This window comes from Phyllobates terribilis, unplaced genomic scaffold, assembly GCF_046119375.1.
Source record: "Phyllobates terribilis strain yellow unplaced genomic scaffold, ASM4611937v1 Scaffold_1__5_contigs__length_1240528914, whole genome shotgun sequence".
In the NCBI taxonomy this organism is placed as follows: domain Eukaryota; kingdom Metazoa; phylum Chordata; class Amphibia; order Anura; family Dendrobatidae; genus Phyllobates; species Phyllobates terribilis.
Window position 1 is genome coordinate 185,431,280 of NW_027362761.1, and position 20,885 is coordinate 185,452,164.

General features: G+C 40.9%; 1 protein-coding gene across 1 annotated transcript in view; it reads left to right on the forward strand.

The window, feature by feature from the left end:
- Positions 1 to 20,885, forward strand: part of RORB (RAR related orphan receptor B) — a 279,059-nt gene that overhangs the window by 160,143 nt on the left and 98,031 nt on the right. Inside the window, exon 2 of the mRNA XM_073670612.1 lies at positions 18,083 to 18,168. Within this exon, the coding sequence (XP_073526713.1) occupies positions 18,083 to 18,168 (86 nt within the window). The remainder of the gene's footprint in view (positions 1 to 18,082; positions 18,169 to 20,885) is intronic.

Sequence of the window (20,885 nt, forward strand, 5' to 3'; positions counted from 1 at the left end):
TACAGAAAAATCTTTAAATGAGAAGGTGTGTCCAAACTTTTGGTCTGTACTGTATATAACAATTAACACATCAATGTCTTTATATGAGCCACATAATTATAAATTATGTACAGTTCTCTGTTCATTTATCTTCCTTTCAGAACCAATAAATGGGCATTTGCTCATTTCATAGTGTGCAGTAGCTTTATTTCATGATTTTTTTTAAAGATTTTCACAAAACTTTTGACATGTCATAAAGACACGTTCTAAGTTTTGAGCGATGAGGATCTGAGTACTGAGACCCCCTACCAATTTTTAAAATGAAGGGGCAGCAGAGTCCAGCCAGGAATTGCTCATAGACTTTCTATTGATCCCGTCTTCAGTCTCCAAGGACAGCAGTGCTCGGCCGAGAGCTTCCCCTTTGTTTTAACAATAAGCAAGGGTCTCAGAGCCTGGACATCCTTGGATCAAAAAAAATCTGACTTGTCTCCATGAAATGTCAAAAGTTTTGTGTAGTTGTAGTTATTCTCTGTACACTTTCGTAGAACTTTTCTTCTACAGCAGTATATAATACAAGAATAGCAATAATTGTCAGGGTTGGCTGAAAGTCTGTAGTCCACATCATTTACAAAAACATTTACAAAAGTATTTTAAAGGCTGACAAATGCACAATTACATTTGGAGTGAGATATGTTATGTTCTCCATGTTGGTTAGTGTTGGTTTAAATTGAGCCTTACCATATCAGTTCACTAAGAAGTGGTGATTGATGAAAACTGGTGAATAATATATATTTGAAAATATAACCAAATTTACAAGCATATCACCTAATTTTCCACATTTTATTAGGAAGTATATCCTTCTTCCATCAATAAAATACAGTATTATTAAAAGTTTACATTACATAGTTCTTCCATTTTGAAAAAAAAATGGTTAAAATATTGGATAAACTGCATGGCGCACAAGGTGCTTTCCTTAGAGAATAATTGGCACTAGTGTGATAGCTTCCTTTTTATGGATGAAAGTTAATGTGTTTATTTTTTCCCCATGGTTTAGTGCCTTTAAAACTCCATACATTGGCCAACATATCATTATTTACATTTTTTATGTAATCTTTTCTTTAACACGAATCTGTTCGAAAATGTAATCAAGAAAGGGTACAAGTTGCAGGGACAATCTCCAGTTACAGGAGAAGTTAAACAGCATGTAGAGAGTCTGCTAAATTATTAAATAACACTTCACTGGTATTTTATTTAAAGGGAACCTGCCACGTAGTTTTTCACTATTAAACTGGCCTCAGTGTTTTATTAGTGATGCAATGTGCAGCACTAACACGTTGTTCTCAAGCGAAATGGCGCCGTATTCTTCCAAAAAATCACTTTGTATAGTTATATTCTACCTTGTCTTTCAGTCATAGGGGTGGGCTTCCGTTGGTTTCGGTCACAGTCTCATCATCTTATCCATGCCCATGCACTTTGATTTATCTGCAGTACTTGCCCGACGTCACTGGAATCTTCTCTGTTAGCTCGCGCTTGCACAGTGACGAGCAGCTCCCCGGAGCCGTTGGGAGTCACTGGCTTTGTGAGTGGCGCAAATATGGTACATGTGCTGTCTCCCGCCACACTGACTGTGTCTCTTGCGCTCAGATACAGCCGCTGCTCTGGAGCATGTGTGCACAGTAAATGAAGGTGGGGACAATCACCCAGATTCAGTGCATTTGCCCGGGGAGCTGCTCGTTACTGTGCAAGAGCGGGATTACAGAGAAGGTTTTCGTGACGTCGGGCCAGTACTGCAGTTAAATCAAAGTGCATGGGCATGGATAAGGTGATGAGACCAACAGAAGCCCACTCCTATGACCGAAAGACAAGGTAGAACATAACTATACAAACGGATTTTTTGGAATGAATACCGCGCCGTTTTGCTTGAAAACAACGTGTTAGTGCTGCACATTGCATCACTAACAACACACTGGGGCCAGTTTAATAGTGAAAAACTACATGACCGATTCCCTTTAAATTCCTCCTAAAAGTGCAGGTACACTAAAACTAAATGAGCTTCACAACATCAGAGCACAGACGTAAATCTGGTCATTAAGTTTACCCTTATAAGATAGAAAGATTTGCTTTTAATACTTTGCTGAAAATATAGCCGCCCTATTTTATTATCACAATTTCATCTTCATAACTTTAAATAGATACCATTAGTATTAGCACTAGATACTTTTTTAATCATCATTGCTAAGTGGAAAGCAAATGGAAGGAGTAATTCAGTATCCTTTCCTAGAGCAATAATCCTGTGATTTCTCTTCGCCGTTGCTGTCACTCCTTCTTACGTAATGGAATAGAATAGTCTATGCCTTTACCATCCCTTTCCTTTAATCTCATTAATGCAGTCTAATAGACTTCTGAAGACCTAGCATTGTGTTGACTGGATGATTTAGGGAATGCAGTCCACTCTCTCGTCTTTTACCAACACAAAATGTGTGAGAACGATCTCAGGCTGAAATCTGATGTGATTGGTGAGTGCACATGCTGTAGTAGCGGTGTTACACCAGCATTTATTACAATTACTGCTATACGGCATGGTTGGCCTTAATGCTATTTGGATATCATACTTGAAAGGTATTGAGCGTGACGACCTCTGCAAAAATGTCACATCGTTAGACTATATATTGTGTGCGGTCTGATTATGGTTTTATGGGCAATCATTTTATTTATTTATTTTTTTACCTTGAAGTAGTACATTACAATATCATATAACGGCCTTTCCATTTATATTAGGCACTCTGGTTTAGATAGGTCACCCTATATTGTGGTTATATAAGTAAAGGGGATTACTGACGATCTGAAGCGTATAGATTTTCAGATTAGACTAATCAATAGGTTTACTGTACAAAGTCTATTTGGAGCAATTGTTTAGAAATGTCAGATCTTTCCCACTAGTTCCTATCAGATGATCATCTAAACTCCGTCGATACCGTAAAAAGAAGTAAAAAAGTCAAATGGAATCTTATTAACTGTTTCCTATCTCAGCATGATTACTATATCTTCTGTGTGCATTAGCCGTATAAGGTAGATTCTCTAAGAACAGCGTAGACTTTACTATGATAGCAGAAATGATATACGGCGATATACCCAATTCTGTGATAATCGGACATAGGCTGCAGGAACGGCACAGATCAGCTATGGTGAACATGATCTGATTTACCTTGAGTCTGGCGGGGGTGGAAGCATTCACAGGGCAGAGAAAAGGAGGCGGAACAGGAGCAAAAACATTGGGTTGGCGGAATATTTAAACCATCAGATAATATAGAAAAATGATACATTTTATTACTATGGATGCATATTTGTAATTAAATCAGATAGTTGGAGTGGAAATAGAAGGTACAAAAGAATAATTAAATAAATCAGAGCCAAAACAATATAGATATATAGAATTTTTTTATCACTAAATAAAAAATAACTTGGTTTGCTCATCTCCGCTACAAATGTAAAGATTTACTAAATCCATGACTTTTATATTAGAGCGTCATTGTATGTAAAGATCGTGCATACCTTGTGCTAACACAAGGATGGCGCACGAAGAGGCGATTTGTCGAAAAATAACACATTGAGTTGGTGAGGTATGGTGGACAGTTTTTGTTCTGTTCTTTTTATTTTTTTCAGATAATATTAGTATTAATTTTCTGGTTGAAATGATAGTAATACTGTCTATGTAATAACATTAGAGCACACATGTCAAACTCTGACCCGTGGACCAAATATGGCCCACAATGGTGGTTTTATTTGGCCTGCGACACCAGAACCACCACCCCTATGTGAGGTCATTGTTCTATAAGGAGGACTATGTGGGGCCATTATTCTATATGGAGGACTATGGGGGGCCATTATTCTATATGGAGGACTATGGGGGCCCATTATTCTGTATGGAGGACTATGTGGGGCCATTATACTGTATGGAGGACTATGTGAGGCCCATTATACTGTATGGAGAACTATGTAGGGCCATTATTCTGTATGTAGAACTATGTCGGGCCCATTATTCTGTATGGAGGATAATGTGGGGCCCATAATCCTGTATGTAGGATTATGTGGGGTTCATTATGCTGTATGAAGGACTATGTGGGGCCTATTATTCTGTATGGAGGACTATGTGGGGCCCATTATAGTGTATGGAGGGCTATGTGGGGCCCATTATTCTGTATGGAGGATTATGTGGGGCCATTATACTGTATGGGGGGCTGTGTGGGGCTATTATACTGTATGGAGGATTATGTGGGGCCTATATTCCTGTATGTAGGACTCTGTGGGGCCCATTACTCTGTATGGAGGGCTATGTGGGGCCATTATTCTGTATGGAGGACTATGTGGGGCCCATTATTCTGTATGGAGGACTATGTGGGGCCATTATTCTGTATGGAGGACTGTGTGGTGCCCATATTCCTGTATGTAGGACTATGTGATGTCCATTATTCTGTATGGAGGACTATGTGGTGCCCATTATACTGTATGGAGGAGTATGTTGGGCCCATTATACTGTTTGGAGGACTATGTGGGGCCCATTATTATGTATGGAGGTGTATGTGGGGCACATTATTCTGTATGTAGGACTATGTGGGGACCATTATACTGTATGGAGGACTATGTGGGGCCCATTATATTGTATACTGGTTGGCCCTTGACTTTGCCCAAGTTTTATATTTTGGCATTCTGTATGTTTGAGTTTATCATCCCTGCAGTAGAGGTAGAAATGGTTGTGTCATGAGCATTCTTCTGTATCATATGGACTTAATCCAAATGTCAGTGTTTCAGTACCTTGGAGAGGACTCATGCACACAGCTGTGTATCCATGATATCCAAACAGATTATTACCCTCAATATGAAACTTGTAAAAGCAAGTAGATTTTATGCTGTTTAGATTATTCTTTGTAAAAGTTTTTGTAGCTCCACAGAAACATAGGATAAAATAGGAAATAAAGTTTGTTGTCATATATTATTAATGTAGGCAAGGCTGCTCTGCACATGGAAAACAGCATCTGTGGTAATATATGTTCTGTTTAACAGCTGTAAACACATTCACACTGCTTTTGTATTTTACAATCATAATTTCGACCATATTTCCTACTGACATAGAACACTAATGGCAAGTAATTGTACTTAATGTATTTAATCATTTACACAAAAAAGCACTACATCAGGTAAACCCAATCTCCTGCCCGATGTAAAAGTGGTAAATGTCAAGATGTGAACAGTTAAATTCAGCTGATATGTTGTTTGTGAAGTAATTAGTCAGCTAGCTAATAGCTGCCAGTGCCGTGACATCTATTACTATGGTAAAATGGCAGACGTGGTTTGGGACGTCTCCTTCAGCCAGTTACCTTTCTCCAAGTCTCTGATGACTTCTAATTCTACAGTAGACATCAGCAGAGTCCAATGTAAGGTATTGGATACAGTAGGCCGGTAGTCTTGTGATTTTCTATATATACAGGGTGGTCCAAAAGTAGGTGGACAGAAAGTGTAATAAGGTTATGAAGGGGAAGATTTATCAAACACTAAATTGCTGCCGCCTGTCTGGATCATCCTCCAATAAACCATGAATTAGACGTGGATGATAAGCTTTCCACCCAATAGATTTCAGGATTCGCATGATAGAAGCTCATGAAATTCCCAATTCCAAAGAGACTCTTCTGGTGGACTTTTTTGGACTCTGAACAAATGTTTCAGCAACAAGTTGTTTATTATCTTCTGTACAGACTGTTTTGGGTCGAGCAGTTTTTGGAGCATTAAGGATTGAGCCAGTGGCATTGAATTTGTCACGAATGCGGTAAATGGTTTGTCTCTTTGGGGCTTGAGTACCAAATGTTTCAATCCAATTTGCTCTAACGGTTTCAGCATTTTGAGATTTCCAATACTCTGTTAAAATCCATTTTCTTTGATCTGTATTTAAATTATTTGCCATTATGTGTTATCTGAATTATCTGAAAAGAAAACAGATTTGGGGGAGATCTATGTGTGAAAACTAGATCTGTGAAACTGGCTCAGTTGCCCTTAGTAACCAATCAGATTCCACCTTTCATTTTCCAAAGAGTCTGTGAGGAATGAAAAGTGGAATCTGATTGGTTGCTAAGGGCAACTGAGCCAGTTTCACTTTACACCGTGTTTGATAAATCTCCCCTTTCATAAGCTTATTACACTTTCTGTCCACCTACTTTTGGACCACCCTGTATATAATCACCAGACTACCTGTCTACAGTATCCAATACTGCATGTTCGTAAGGTACATTGATGTGTAGAATTAGAAGTCAACAGAGTTTAGGAGAAATATATATATACAGTGGGTGCGGAAAGTATTCAGACCCCTTTACATTTTTCACCCTTTGTTTCATTGCAGCCATTTGGTAAATTCTAAAAGTTCATTTTTTTTCTCATTAAAGTACACTCTGCACCCTATCTTGACTGAAAAAAAAACAGAAATGTAGAATTTTTTTGCAAATTTATTAAAAAAGAAAAACTGAAATATTACATGGTCATAAGTATTCAGACCCTTTGCTCAGACACTCATATTTAAATCACAGTGGTCCTGTAGGCCTTTGAAGGTTAGGAAGACTGCAAATGACGCGCCCCCTGGGGCCGTGGGGTACTCGGTAGCCGGGCCGGTCGATGCTGGGGGATGTCACGGTGGCAGTGACCCGGTCCGTGACCCAGGGCAGTCAATTAAAGGGAAAGAAAAAGGGGAATAAAGTTTTTAGAGATAATGTTCGTGACGCCATCTGTGGTATGCGGCTATATGGGGCCGCCGCTGCGGTGAAGATCCACTGGAGCTGATGGTGACGCAGCAGAGTTGGTTGAGCTCTCCACAGGCAGAGCTAAGCTCCAGGGCAGTATATATAGAATTGTGGAAGTTGATGTTGTTGGTGCAGTGTAATGCAGGTGATGGTGCAGATAATGAGTCAAGGACACAGTGGGGTGCAGTCTTCAGGCTTTACTCACAGTTCAAAGCAGTTCCAAGTCACCCCTGCAGCCGGGAATGACCGCCCGCGTTGTCCTGTGTCTTCCGGGGTAGGGGCCCAGCAATCTCTCAGGTACCTCAGGAGCACTTAAACGGGACCCCATTCTATGTACCTTTCCCGGTCTTCTCACTGCGCTGGCTCTCACCCTCCTGCCCTGCGCCTCACAATCAGTGTCCCAAGCCAGTGGCCTTGGGTCTTGTCGGGCGACTTGCAATCCCCTGGACCCTATGTGGCCACCTTTTCAGTGATATAATTGTGGGTTTTGGCTGCAGCACCTTGCAAATGCTGCAGCCTCCGGTTGGCTAGCTGAGCCTGGTTATTCTCCACTAGTCTGGGGCTGGTCCCCTTCTGCGGCCTGATCCCTTCACGTCCATGTGAATTCGGGCACACGGGTGGCTTCCTGCACTCACCGTGCCCCTGGGATCCCCTCTGTCTCTGGAGCCTTTCCCTCTGCTCCCCTCCTCTCTCACTCTCCTCCTGGGCCTCTCGCACTAGGCCCGGCTCTTCTCTGTCCTGAGCGGAGCTCCTTCTGAGCTCCCACACCCAACTGTCTCTCCTCTGTACTGACCTGCTTCTAGATGGTTCCCCTTCTTTTTATACCCTTTCTGTCTGTGCTCCAGTAATCTACTTCCTCCACCCACCTCCTCTACCTAGTTCCACCCTCCAGCTAGGGATCAGGGACTGTGCTCTCCCTTAGGAGCAATCTCGCTCTTCCCTACTGAAGTGGAGTGTATTGGATGTGGGTGTGTGGGTCCCGAATAGTACTCCGTCCTTACTTGAGAGTGGGGTACCACACCTCTGGGTGAGATGCAGTACCTCTGGGAAGACTGGACCCACAGGGGCGCCACACAAACATGATTGAAGCTAGACTCCATCATGGAGCACCATTGCTCAAGATACAGGCTGATTTAGTGAAGTGTCTTACAGTGAAGGACAGAAGGGAGGAGTGAGTGCGCATGACTGCTTATCAGTCAGTGAGAACCAATAGGTGAAAGGGAATGGAAAGATTAGGTCCCAAGTTCATGAGCCTTTAGCTACAGTACGTCTCTGGTGATAGCCATTAATTATTTCAATCCACTTTTCACATACAAGTTTTTAGATTTATTTAGGGGATATGCACACAACATCTTTTACACTGAGGCAAACCTGCTGAGTTTTTCAAGCAGAAGACGCTTCAGGAAGTTCTGGCTTTTTTTTCCTAAAGCATCATTTGGGTAATTTTTTTGGTTGTTTCCTGACTGTTTTTCTGACAGTTTTGGCTGGCAGCATTTTTTGGAGGGATTACTCGTGTTTTTTTACATCTTTTTTACTGTTTTTAAAGGTCGTTCTTTTTTCACTCCATTGAATACTGAAGAAACCATTTCTGTTTTTAAAGCAAAACGCTCGAAAGAGATTCAGGTTTCTTCCAGGCATCTTTTGAGCTTTCCCATTGACTTGTATTGTATAGCACAGAGCGTCTTCTGAATGGAAAATGATAGAAGAAAGGACATGTTACTTCTTTTACCCACTTGGCATTTTTAGAAACCTGAAGTGATTGAAAGATGTTCAAAAACCCGAAAGCATACACAGCAAGTAATTTTTACATAGAATTGCTTATGTTTATTCGTCTAAGCGTTTTCTGTGGGCATATAACTGTAGACTGTTTTTTTTCTCAGACAAATGGGTATGTAGTCAAAGAGTTTCTTTGAAGGGGATCCACTCCAAAATCCATATAAAAACTTCTTAAGAATTTTGGATTATGAGAATTAAATGAATCAAATGCAAATTTCAGCAGTTTTTGCTCTCTCCCATTACCATATGATATGCTTTGCCTCAACATTTTTTGCCATGTCAGCTTTGTAGATTTTTTGTGCACTTTTTTGTGCCATTGCCAAACTATTGGGATACGTAAAGCATTGAGTGCTGAATTTATGGAATGGTATTGTTTTCCAGAAAATAATGCTAAATCTTTTTGTGATTGTGAGATGTATTGGTGATCACAATCACACTCATTTGTAGGCCGCAGGCCTCTGCTTTCTCCAGGCCTCCATCTTCCAGAGCCACCACACAAAACTTAGGGGACACACAGTTAATTTCAGCAAGCAGAAGTTTACTGGACAGTTCAAGCTTATCAGATTGTAACACTCAGTATTGGGCACAACACGTTCTATTCTTTATTTCCTTAGAGCAGCACGCCCTCAGCATCGCTATCTGTTCCTCCTAGACTATCTCCACGATCACTGGCTCCCTCAGCCCCTGGGATTTCTCGTCCAGTCCCACAGTCCACCCGGGATCCGTTATCTTCCCTTCTCACTGTTCCACGTCAATCCTCCCCTGTACGCCAGAGTATAAGGCACTCTCCATAGTACCCATACTGAGCCCTGAGCTCCAGATGTTGCAGGAATGTCTGCAAGGGATTCTAGTAAGGCATCCCACTGCCATGAATGATAGATAGCTGCTTGCTGCCGCCAGAAGCCCACTGCAATTTGAACTTGACCTTGGCTACTGTTCTTCCCTATCTGACTACTATCAGGAAGTGCCTGCTTTCACTAGCACTAAACCCCTCCCACTGTGGGCTAGTCCTAAATATTAACAATATATTATCCTATACCTTCAGCTAGCTACAGTTACTATACTATAATAGTATGTACTAAGCCTATTGTCCTTCTCTTATGTCCTAGATCCTAATCTATTTCTTTACTTTATGCTGTCCCCTACCCTATCACAGTCTATTCACAATATTCACTAAAACAGCAGCACCTAGTTTGCATTTCATATAACACATTGTATGTATAAAATGCATGACATTATAAACAGTACATGACACGATTGTTATCTTCGGGGGTAGGAACGCGACAGTACAGTCCACCACTCTTGCACAGCAATGACCAACTTGCCACTGCTCCTGCCAGTGATTTACTGCCACATTACTTTCCGGACCAAGTAGGAGGTACAGAACCTGACTCTACTTACTGTTTCATTTGGATGAACCTGTGACCAGTGCAGACAATCACTGGACACAGTGGTTAGCAAAGCATCAGCACTACACCAAATAATTGAGCATGGCATGGGATCCAAAAAGCAGTGGAATGGGGGCAACAATGGAGCGGTAAATTGGGTAATATTTAATATATTATTGTACAGCATTCTGAGAAAAATATATATAAAAATATAAAACTCCTTTAACGCTATACACATTCATACAGCACAGTGTATGCACTGTATACACAAAGGTGAATGTATGCTACACATGCAAAGATTGTCCGCTATGCACATGTCTGTGTACTCAGCCACTGTGGTGCCCAAGATCTCAGCTCGGGGATGGAAGGTAAATTAGAAAGTTAAACTACTGCATCAAATGACATCTACTTCTTCATCCCAGAGACACATTTCACCGTCACATTGCTTGGAAGTCACGTTTGAGTGCACGCTGCTGCAAATATGTCACTCTCATAGCGGTGGAAGCACATCGTGTTTCTTTTTGTCCAGGTGCATTGAAAGAGCTCAGTCATCATTGCTCAAACAGCAGCAGCTTATATAAACACTGGGTAATGCTGCTGGAGATTACATGCAGAATGCTGGATCTGATGAGCTCAAATATAAGATAGGCTGTGCAGTATAATATTTGGGATTAGAATCCTAATCTCTTTAGGGAAAGTGTGCAGTATCAGCAGAACAGACCTACAGCTCTATGCAGAAAACTCTGCTCAAGTCATCTCATTCTACCGCTAAAACAAGTTTTATTGTGTCCTCCACCTTAAATCTTAATAGGAATGTGCGATACTAAACTCCACAAAAGACAGATTATTCATGAGAGTAAGTGCTGATTATTGGATTTTTTTTCTAGAATATCTGACTAATTGCGCTACTTGGATAGTTGCTAGATCACTAGATGATTTACTAAATCAGTAACCCCTCTCCGACATAAGATGTACTGGTATGTCCTTTGCTGGCTCCCTGACTTTGGAAAGATGCAGCATACAAGCCCACATCTTTCCTGGCTCATGATGGCTAAATTATTCAGCCATCATCTGCCGCTAACAGAAGAGCTTCGCCCGTGGCTGTTAACATGATAAATGCCGCTGTCAATCTCTGACATCGGCATTTAACATACGATGGCAATAACGTGCGTCATTCCACGTGTCCAACGGCACTCATGTTACGTGATTGTGGAGTGCCGATGGGTTGCCATGAGAGCCATGGGTCTCCTTTAAGACCCTTATGTTTGTCATGATAGTACTCCTGTGAAAGCCAGCTGATGGCTGGCGTTCATAGGAGACCATGTTTTCTGCTATATATAGCAACACTGTAGCATTGCTGTATATAGCACAAGCGATCAGATGATCGAAGGTTCAAGTTCCCTAATGGGACTAACAAATACAGTGAAAAGGGAAAAAAAGTTTAAAAAAAAAATGAAAGTTCAAATCACTCCCCTTTTACCCATAAACAATTTAGAAATTAAAAAAATACACATATTTGGTATCCCTGCATTCATAAAAGTCCAGTCTGTCAAAAAAATAAAATATATTAATCAGATTGTTAAACGACGGAACGAGGGGAAAAAAATCAAAACGCCTAAATTGCAGTTTTTCGGCTGCTGCAACAACACAAAAAACATGATATCTACCCCAAATTGATATCAATAAAAACATCTACTCCCCCAAGTCCACAACTCAAAAATTATAAACATTACGGCTATCTTCTCGAAAAGTGGAGACACAAGCAGAATTTTTTTTTACAAATATCTGTATTTTTTTTTCACTAGTTAAATAAAATAAAAACTATGCATGTTTGGTATCTGCCTAATCGTACTGACCTGCAGAATCACATTGCCAGGTAATTTTTACTGTAAAATGAACGCTCTAAATAAAAAAAAACATTTGTGCGGAATTGTGCATTTTTCGCTATTTCACTGCACTTGGAATTTTTTTTACCGCTTTCCAGAGCGTCACATGATAAAATGGATGGTGTCATTAAAAAGTACAACTCGTCCCACAAAAATTAAAGCCCTTGCACGGCTATGGAGATGGAAAAATAAAAATTAGTTATGGCTCTTGGAATAAAGGATGGAACAAATGAAAGCACAAAAATGGAAAATCGCCCGGTCTGGAAGGGGGTTAATATATTTTGTAATGATTCGCCATTGCTAAACAGAAGACGATTCTCTTGCCTTATATTATGAAGTTCACTGTGCTGTAGTCATATTGTCAAGAAATGTTATAAATTTCCTTCAGGGAGCATTGTAAGGATTATACTTATCCAGGCGTGATGTGTTCTTCCCTCTGCTACCTGGCTCCCCTGAGTGGTGGATTGCTCTTTATTCTGCTTTTGGCATGAAAGATTAACATGCAATGGAGGCTCCTGAACATTCCCCTCCTGGTTGTGCATGTTGGCTTATTCTCTCAATGGCTGTTTCCTGTGTTAAAGACTGAGTATCAGAAAGAATCAGAGGTAACACTGCCGTCTTCTGATAGGCAAAATAGTGTAGGATTTAGTGCTCATTTACTGTATCATCACGGTATGTATAGAACTATAGGATATAACAAAGCCTGCCATACAATCCCATATTTCTGAAAAATATACTGCATAAAAAAATAACCTTATGTCTGGATACAGATCTAATTCTCTAGATGACTGAAGCTGAACCTAGACATGAAACAGCTGTTCGGACGGCAGCCATCTCCCACAACTCCTCTTTATACATGCTTGTTTAAATCAGTCATGTTATTTCTATAGTGAGCAGGATAAGCTTGACGAAGCAGAAAAATATTCTTACTTCAGAAAACAAATGACACTATAAGGTATATATGAAGTCAGCTATATAACATTATCTGCTAAATTGATAGCACGGATAGTTTTAGCTTGAATAAAGGGGCATTTACACTGAAAGATACACTGCGATGTTAAAAGCGCTCATTTCACAATTATTTTGCTGCGTAAACAGGTTGCCGATCAACCAACAAATGTGCAAAATGCTAATTCATCCGGTGAAATGACGCAAAAGATCATCATTCTTGGCGGTGCACCGTTCTGTGTAAGGCCATGTTCACACATTCAGTATTTGGTCAGTATTTTACCTCAGTATTTGTAAGCCAAAACCAGGAGTGGGTGATAAATACAGAAGTGGTGACTAGTGATGAGCGAGTATGCTCGGGCGAGCACCGAGTATCTTCAGCGTACTCAGTGATATGTTTGAATCACTCCCATGCTTGTTTCTTAAGCATTCCTCACATGTATTAAAGCTGTCAAACAGTTGCAAATCATGCACACACAGTCACTCAAACATATCACTGAGTACGCTGAAGATACTCGGTACTCGCCCGAGCATACTCGCCGAAAGGGTTAACCGAACATGCTCGCTCATCACTAGTGGTGACGTGTTTCTATTATACTTTTCCTCTGATTTGTCCCACTCTTGGTTTTGGCTTACAAACACTGATGTAAAATACTGATCAAATACTGAACGTCTGAACGTGGCCTAAACAGGACTTGCTCTCACGAGAACTATGGCAGCCTATGCACACTTATCGAGATCTAGTTTAGATCACTCAGTGCAATCGTTTACTTAGATCTACTTGTCATTCAAACAACCGCCGATCGGTAAAAGTTTATGGATCGGCAGTCATATCATGCCATCAGTCGGTCCATGTAAACAGACTTCTAGACTGAGCTGCAGAGAACGGTAATGTCTTCAGTCAGCTGATCAGTAGGGTGCGACGAGTCAGATCTCCACCGATCTGATACTGATTAGTACCTAAATTAGAGATTAAACAGTAATATTAAATTCCAGATAAAGCCCTAAAAATTCCATTGCATAGGAGGAATTAGAGGAGTTGTCCACTTTATGAGTAGTTTAGCAGATGTGTTGGGGACATGATGTTGTGGTTCTCCTCCTCCTTCGCAGGTTGCACAGCATTACTATCCACAAAATGGCTGCAGATGGAGGCCATGTGAAGAGACCTGTCCATTCTCCTCCTCCAATTAATAAACAGCTTTTCCCTTTTGCAGTATTTTTCAATTGGAAGAGGATGATGGACAGATGTGGTCACATGATCCTCCATCAACTCCCATTTTGAGAATAAGAGAGCTGTGCAGTATGAGAGGAAGGCTGGACTAACACAGGAGGAGAACCTATAATTCTTATATATGAGTGTCACAAAATCATGTCCTCAGCACATCTGTTAAACTAATGTGGCCAACCCTTCTAAAAGAAACCTCTCAGAAAGTGATTGTGCAGCTCTTTAAAGGAATAGTGTCATCAAAACTTTTTTTTTTTCAACAATTGAAAAAATGTACAGTATTAAGGTTTTAATTTAAAATAAATAGTTAGATATGTTTAATGATATAAAATATGAAAAATAATTTTAAAAAGTTTTGATATTTTCAACTTTTAAACACTAGGGGGAGCATCTGCTCAAAACCTAGTGTGCTGCTCGCTGGCCTTAAACACTGCAGTAGATGTGGGCAGGATCTGCTCACGTTTCTGATGTCTCTTGTCCCCTTTGTGGACGTTGGCAAAAGGATAAGGGAGGATGAAGTTTAGGATCACACTGCAGAGCTATTTTGTTGGTGACTGCAATGTGATGTGAACAGTGTCCGCGACGACGTCTGCCCACACCAATTCTGTTAGTTGGCGCTGCACTGCTCACTGTATCATACAGGATAGGATTAGATACAGGTCTCATCGGACTGTATCACACACAATGGGATTAGATACGTGGCTCAGCGAACTGTATCACACACAATGGGATTAGATACAGGTCTCAGCGGGCTGTATCACACACAATGGGATTAGATACGTGGCTCAGTGGACTGTATCACACATAATGGGGTTGTGCACAGTTCACAGCTGAAGCATCCGAAGCAACCACAGTATAGGAGATGTGGTTGGGCACTGACCGCTGTCTCTTATAGCCTGTGGCTGCCATATTTGCGGTGTGTAAGTGTCGTACTCAAACACTTACACACCAAGCAAATGAAAATGGCAGCCCCCAGTGGTCACATGAAGAATGAATAAATAAATAAATGTTAAAGCACAACATTTAATTTTGTATTAAAAAGAATTTATTATATAGTCATTCATTATTAATACAAAAAAATGTGACAGATTCCCTTTAAAAGATAAGCCAGTCAATCCTTTATGACCCCAAATCACTGCTCTAGCAGCGAGAAATCACTTTTTGAAGTTGTGTTTGGAAGTGCACTGAGTTGTGACGATGTACTTCTAGCTTCTTGACCTAAGGCTATAATTCCTATCTAGCAGCAATCTCCCCTGGCTGATTGGCAAGTCATTTTCTCTGGAACAAGGACACCAATGGGAGGGTACCGGTAGGTCAGGATTACAGCGCGAGGCTGAGAAGCTAGAAGTGCATCGCCACGTCCCAGTGCACTTCCAGACAAAACTTTAAAACGCGCATTATCGCTGCTGGAGCAGTGCTTTTACCTTTAAAGGGCAACACAATCATATAAATGATTTGGGTGAGGTTAAAGTTTCCAACAGATTCCCTTTAAAGAGATTATCTCATAAAGACAATGAAGCTGGTAACTATTATCACAAGGGATAACAGATTCTTGGCTAGAGAGGGACAATGCAGTGTAAGACCTTTAGGCTATGTGCCCACGTTGCATTTATGCAGCAGAAAATTTCTGCTGCATAAATGCAAGTCCTCTCCCGGAAAAACGCATGCGGAATTCCGCACGCGTTTATCGCGCATTTTTCGCGCGTTTATCACGCGTTTTCCACATGCGGAATTGCCTTGCGTTTTTTATGCATTGGACAAAGGCAATTCCGCTTGCGGAAACGCAAAATTAAATGACATGCTGCGGATTTTTGAACGCGGCATAAACGCTGCGGAAAAATCCGCAGCATGTGCATAGAACTTGCGGAATCCCATTGGGGACCATGGGGTGCGGATATACATGCGTTTTTCAAGCGTTTACGCTGCGGAAATTCCGCAGCATATACGCTTGAAAAATGCTACGTGGGCACACAGCCTTAAACATCGTGTTTTTGCTACATTTTCTCCATGCCTTTTTGCAGCAGAAACTAATGCAGTGTTTTAGGCTTAGTGCCCACGATGCAGAAATGAAGCAGAAATTTTCCTGAGCATTTCTGCATCTCCTTGGCAGAAAAACGCATGCGGTTTTTCCATGCGTTTTTGACGGGTATATGACGCGTATTTGATGCGTTTTTGCATGCGGATTTGCCATGCGTTTTTCCAATGCATTGTATAGGCAAATACGCATGCAGAAACGCACAAGAATTGCTCATGTCTGGATTTTTTCTGTGAGTAAAATCCGCGCAGAAAAAATCCTGACCATGTGCACAGAACTTGCAGAATGTCATAGGAAATCATGGGATAAGGTATGCAATGCATTTCTGGAGCGTTTACGCGCTGTAAATCCGCACCAAAAACGCATCGTGGGCACACAGCCTTACAGCACCAGCAAAGTGAGATTTCTGGAATCTGCCTATTTTTTTTTGCAGATTTGAGCCTTGAATCCGTTTTTTCTCACCTGCAGCAAGTCAACTCCTTCAGTGTTTTTCTCGCATTTTTTACAAAATCAACTAAATGAGAAAAAAAACACAAGTAAAGTCGCATGCAAAAAACGTCAAAACTCTGGCAAAAACATGTATTCTACCCAGTGTTTTTTTCTGCCTACACTCTGGTTTTTACAGCAGAAAAATCAGTTGCAAATACTGAACGTGTGCACATACCTTTACATGGTGACCATTCAGGTCTATGTGCTGATTTGTGAGCAGTAAGGCCACGGCCCCACTATCAGTATTTGGTCAGTATTGTTTCTCAGGAGTGGGAGCCAAAACCAGGAGTGGGTGATAAATGCAGAATTGGTGACTTGTTTCTATTATACCTTTTCTCTGATTGTTCCTCATCTGGTTTTGGCTCCCACTCCTAAGAAAAAATACTGATAGTGGGGCCGTGGCCTAAGACAAATAATTTTAGCGTGAAACAGTTTCAGGGCAGATAATATTCAGTGTAATACCCTCCTGTAGTATTCAGGAGCGTTGTGATCTGATCTTGATCCACTTTTCTGTCCTGCACAGATTGCGACATGAGCCCCATTACATTTGTGTGCACGCACTTATTAAATAAGCATGAAATCTATAAGATCTGGAAATCTATTCCAAACTTTGATAACTCCTAAAAATTGTGCAACCCAAACAATTCTTCTAATTGTGGACAACTGTGATACACACCGGGGATGATGCTGTGGTTGGGTGTAAAAACGCTCTTGAGCGAAATGATGACAACGTGGTCCAGAAAAAGTGAAAAATCTTGCAATCCTACACGATTAGACATGCATTGTGAAGGAAATGTTAGAGACTGTGACACTCATTAACACTGCAAAGGAAACTCGGTACAGAGAGTGTTAGTTACAGTAATTTAAGATGTTTCGAGGAAAGCAATAGCTTCTTTTCACCTTGTGTATACAATTAATAACAGGAGTTTTCGGTTACTCATCCCTCCAATTGTCCTGCTTTGACACAAAGGATAAATGGCTCTCGGGGAAGAACACAATCACTATGTTCAAGTATCCTTGTACAGGTGCAATTCAGAAGGAAAATATAGCAAGCCGTTGCGAGGCAGGGTTGTATAATACTTCATTACGTTCCTCATAGTCAAATAATCCCTCTCGATTCTAAACAAGACGCCGGATAAGTGGAGCGGAGTTGAATTGGACATTGATTGTATTAGGTGTAACACTCTTTGTTTAAACCCTTTCAATGATCTGTTCTTCTAACAAACAAGTAAATGATAATGTAAAGCATTTAATGATACAAACATCAGAGCCAGAAAAGCGCAGTATTAACATAAAAACTACAAACCAAGTTGCATTAAAATGTTTATTCTGACTGCGGAGGGATTAGAGAAATGTTTGTGCCGGGTTTTAGAGCATGCAAATATTGGATATTGCTATTAAATGATGTATTTGAAGAGAAGCTTAAATCTAAGATCTGTTTTTCTACTTATGCATTCAGCATTTTGCTCCTTTTTAATCATGGAAAATCTCATGCTCGAGCCATTGACCGAGGATAGAAAAGGCGAAATAAAATTGTGCCATGTCAGCTGAGCTGTCTCTTCTCTTTTCTGCAGCACAAATTGAAGTGATACCATGCAAAATTTGTGGAGACAAATCTTCAGGAATCCACTATGGTGTCATCACTTGTGAAGGTTGCAAGGTAAGAGTTAAGACGAGATGTGGAGTAAAATATCTTCCCAGTGTGTATTCGGTATATTCACTTAGCAGGTTTCTTATATGCTGTACATGCATCATATAGGCAGAATTTCTTTTATTCCATGCATTCAATTATTTCATTAGAGATTTCCAGTTTGTGTGCATAGATACAATCTAAGGCCTCATTCACACGTCCATGTTGCACGTACGTGTTCTGTCCTTTTTTTTCACATATACAACAAGTAGCCATTATAATCTATGGTGCTGTTCACATGTTCGTGTTTTTTCACTGACTGTGTGTTCAGGGAGACATGTCCGTTTTGTTTCTGTTATCACAAATGAAAATGCTAATTTAAGTCTATGGGTCTGTGAAGAACACATACAGCACAAGGATGGCATCAGTGTACAGTCCGTGTACTGTCAGTATTTAACATTGCAAAGTATAGGAGAAGCTTTGTAATTCATTTATCCGTCCATGAAAAATACTGATGACACACTGATGATAAAAAACGGACACACGGACCAAACACTGATGACACACTGATGATAAAAACAGACACACGGACCAAACACTGATGACACACTGATGATAAAAACGGACACACGGATCAAACACTGATGACACACTGATGATAAAAACAGACACACGGACCATACACTGATGACACACTGATGGTAAAAACAGACACACGGACCATACACTGATGACACACTGATGGTAAAAACGGACACACGGACCATACACTGATGACACACTGATGGTAAAAACGGACACACGGACCAAACACTGATGACACATTGATGGTAAAAACAGACACACGGACCAAACACTGATGACACACTGATGGTAAAAACAGACACACAGACCAAACACTGATGACACACTGATGGTAAAAACGGACACACGGACCAAACACTGATGACACACTGATGGTAAAAACAGACACACAGACCAAACACTGATGACACACTGATGGTAAAAACAGACACACGGACCACACACTGATGACACACTGATAGTAAAAACGGACACACGGACCATACACTGATGGTAAAAACAGACACACGGACCATACACTGATGACACACTGATGATAAAAACAGACACACGGACCAAACACTGATGACACACTGATGATAAAAACAGACACACGGACCAAACACTGATGACACACTGATGATAAAAACGGACACACGGATCAAACACTGATGACACACTGATGATAAAAACAGACACACGGACCATACACTGATGACACACTGATGGTAAAAACAGACACACGGACCATACACTGATGACACACTGATGGTAAAAACGGACACACGGACCATACACTGATGACACACTGATGGTAAAAACGGACACACGGACCAAACACTGATGACACATTGATGGTAAAAACAGACACACGGACCAAACACTGATGACACACTGATGGTAAAAACAGACACACAGACCAAACACTGATGACACACTGATGGTAAAAACGGACACACGGACCAAACACTGATGACACACTGATGGTAAAAACAGACACACAGACCAAACACTGATGATACACTGATGGTAAAAACAGACACACGGACCACACACTGATGACACACTGATAGTAAAAACGGACACACGGACCATACACTGATGGTAAAAACAGACACACGGACCATACACTGATGACACACTGATGATAAAAACGGACACACGGACCATACACTGATGACACACTGATAGTGTAAATAGACACACAGACCATACACTGATGGTAAAAACAGACACACGGACCACACACTGATGACACACTGATGGTAAAAATGGACACACGGACCAAACACTGATGACACACTGATGGTAAAAACAGACACACTGACCAAACACTGATGAGACACTGATGGAAAAAATAGACACACGGACCACACACTGATGACACACTGTTACTAAAAACAGACACACGGACCATACACTGATGGTAAAAACAGACACACGGACCATACACTGATGACACACTGATGATAAAAACGGACACGGACCTTACACTGATGACACACTGATGGTACAAACGGACACACGGACCACACACTAATGACACACTGATGGTAAAAATAGACACACGGACCACACACTGATGACACACTGATGGTAAAAACAGACACACGGACCATACACTGATGACACACTGATGGTAAAAACGGACACACTGATGGTAAAAACAGACACACGGACCATACACTGATGACACACTGATGGTAAAAACAGACACATGGACCATACACTGATGACACACTGATGGTAAAAACAGACACATGGACCATACACTGATGACACACTGATGGTAAAAACAGACACACGGACGACACACTGATGACACACCGATGATAAAAACAGACACACAGACCATACACTGATGACACACTGATGGTAAAAACAGACACACGGACCAAACACTGATGACACACTGATTGTAAAAACAGACACATAGACCAAACACTGATGACACACTGATGGTAAAAACAGACACACAGACCAAACACTGATGATACACTGATGGTAAAAACAGACACACGGACCAGACATTGATGACACGCTGATGGTAAAAACAGACACACGGACCAAACACTGATGATACACTGATGGTAAAAACAGACACACGGACCAGACATTGATAAAACACTGATGGTAAAAACAGACACACGGACCATACACTGATGACACACTGATGGTAAAAA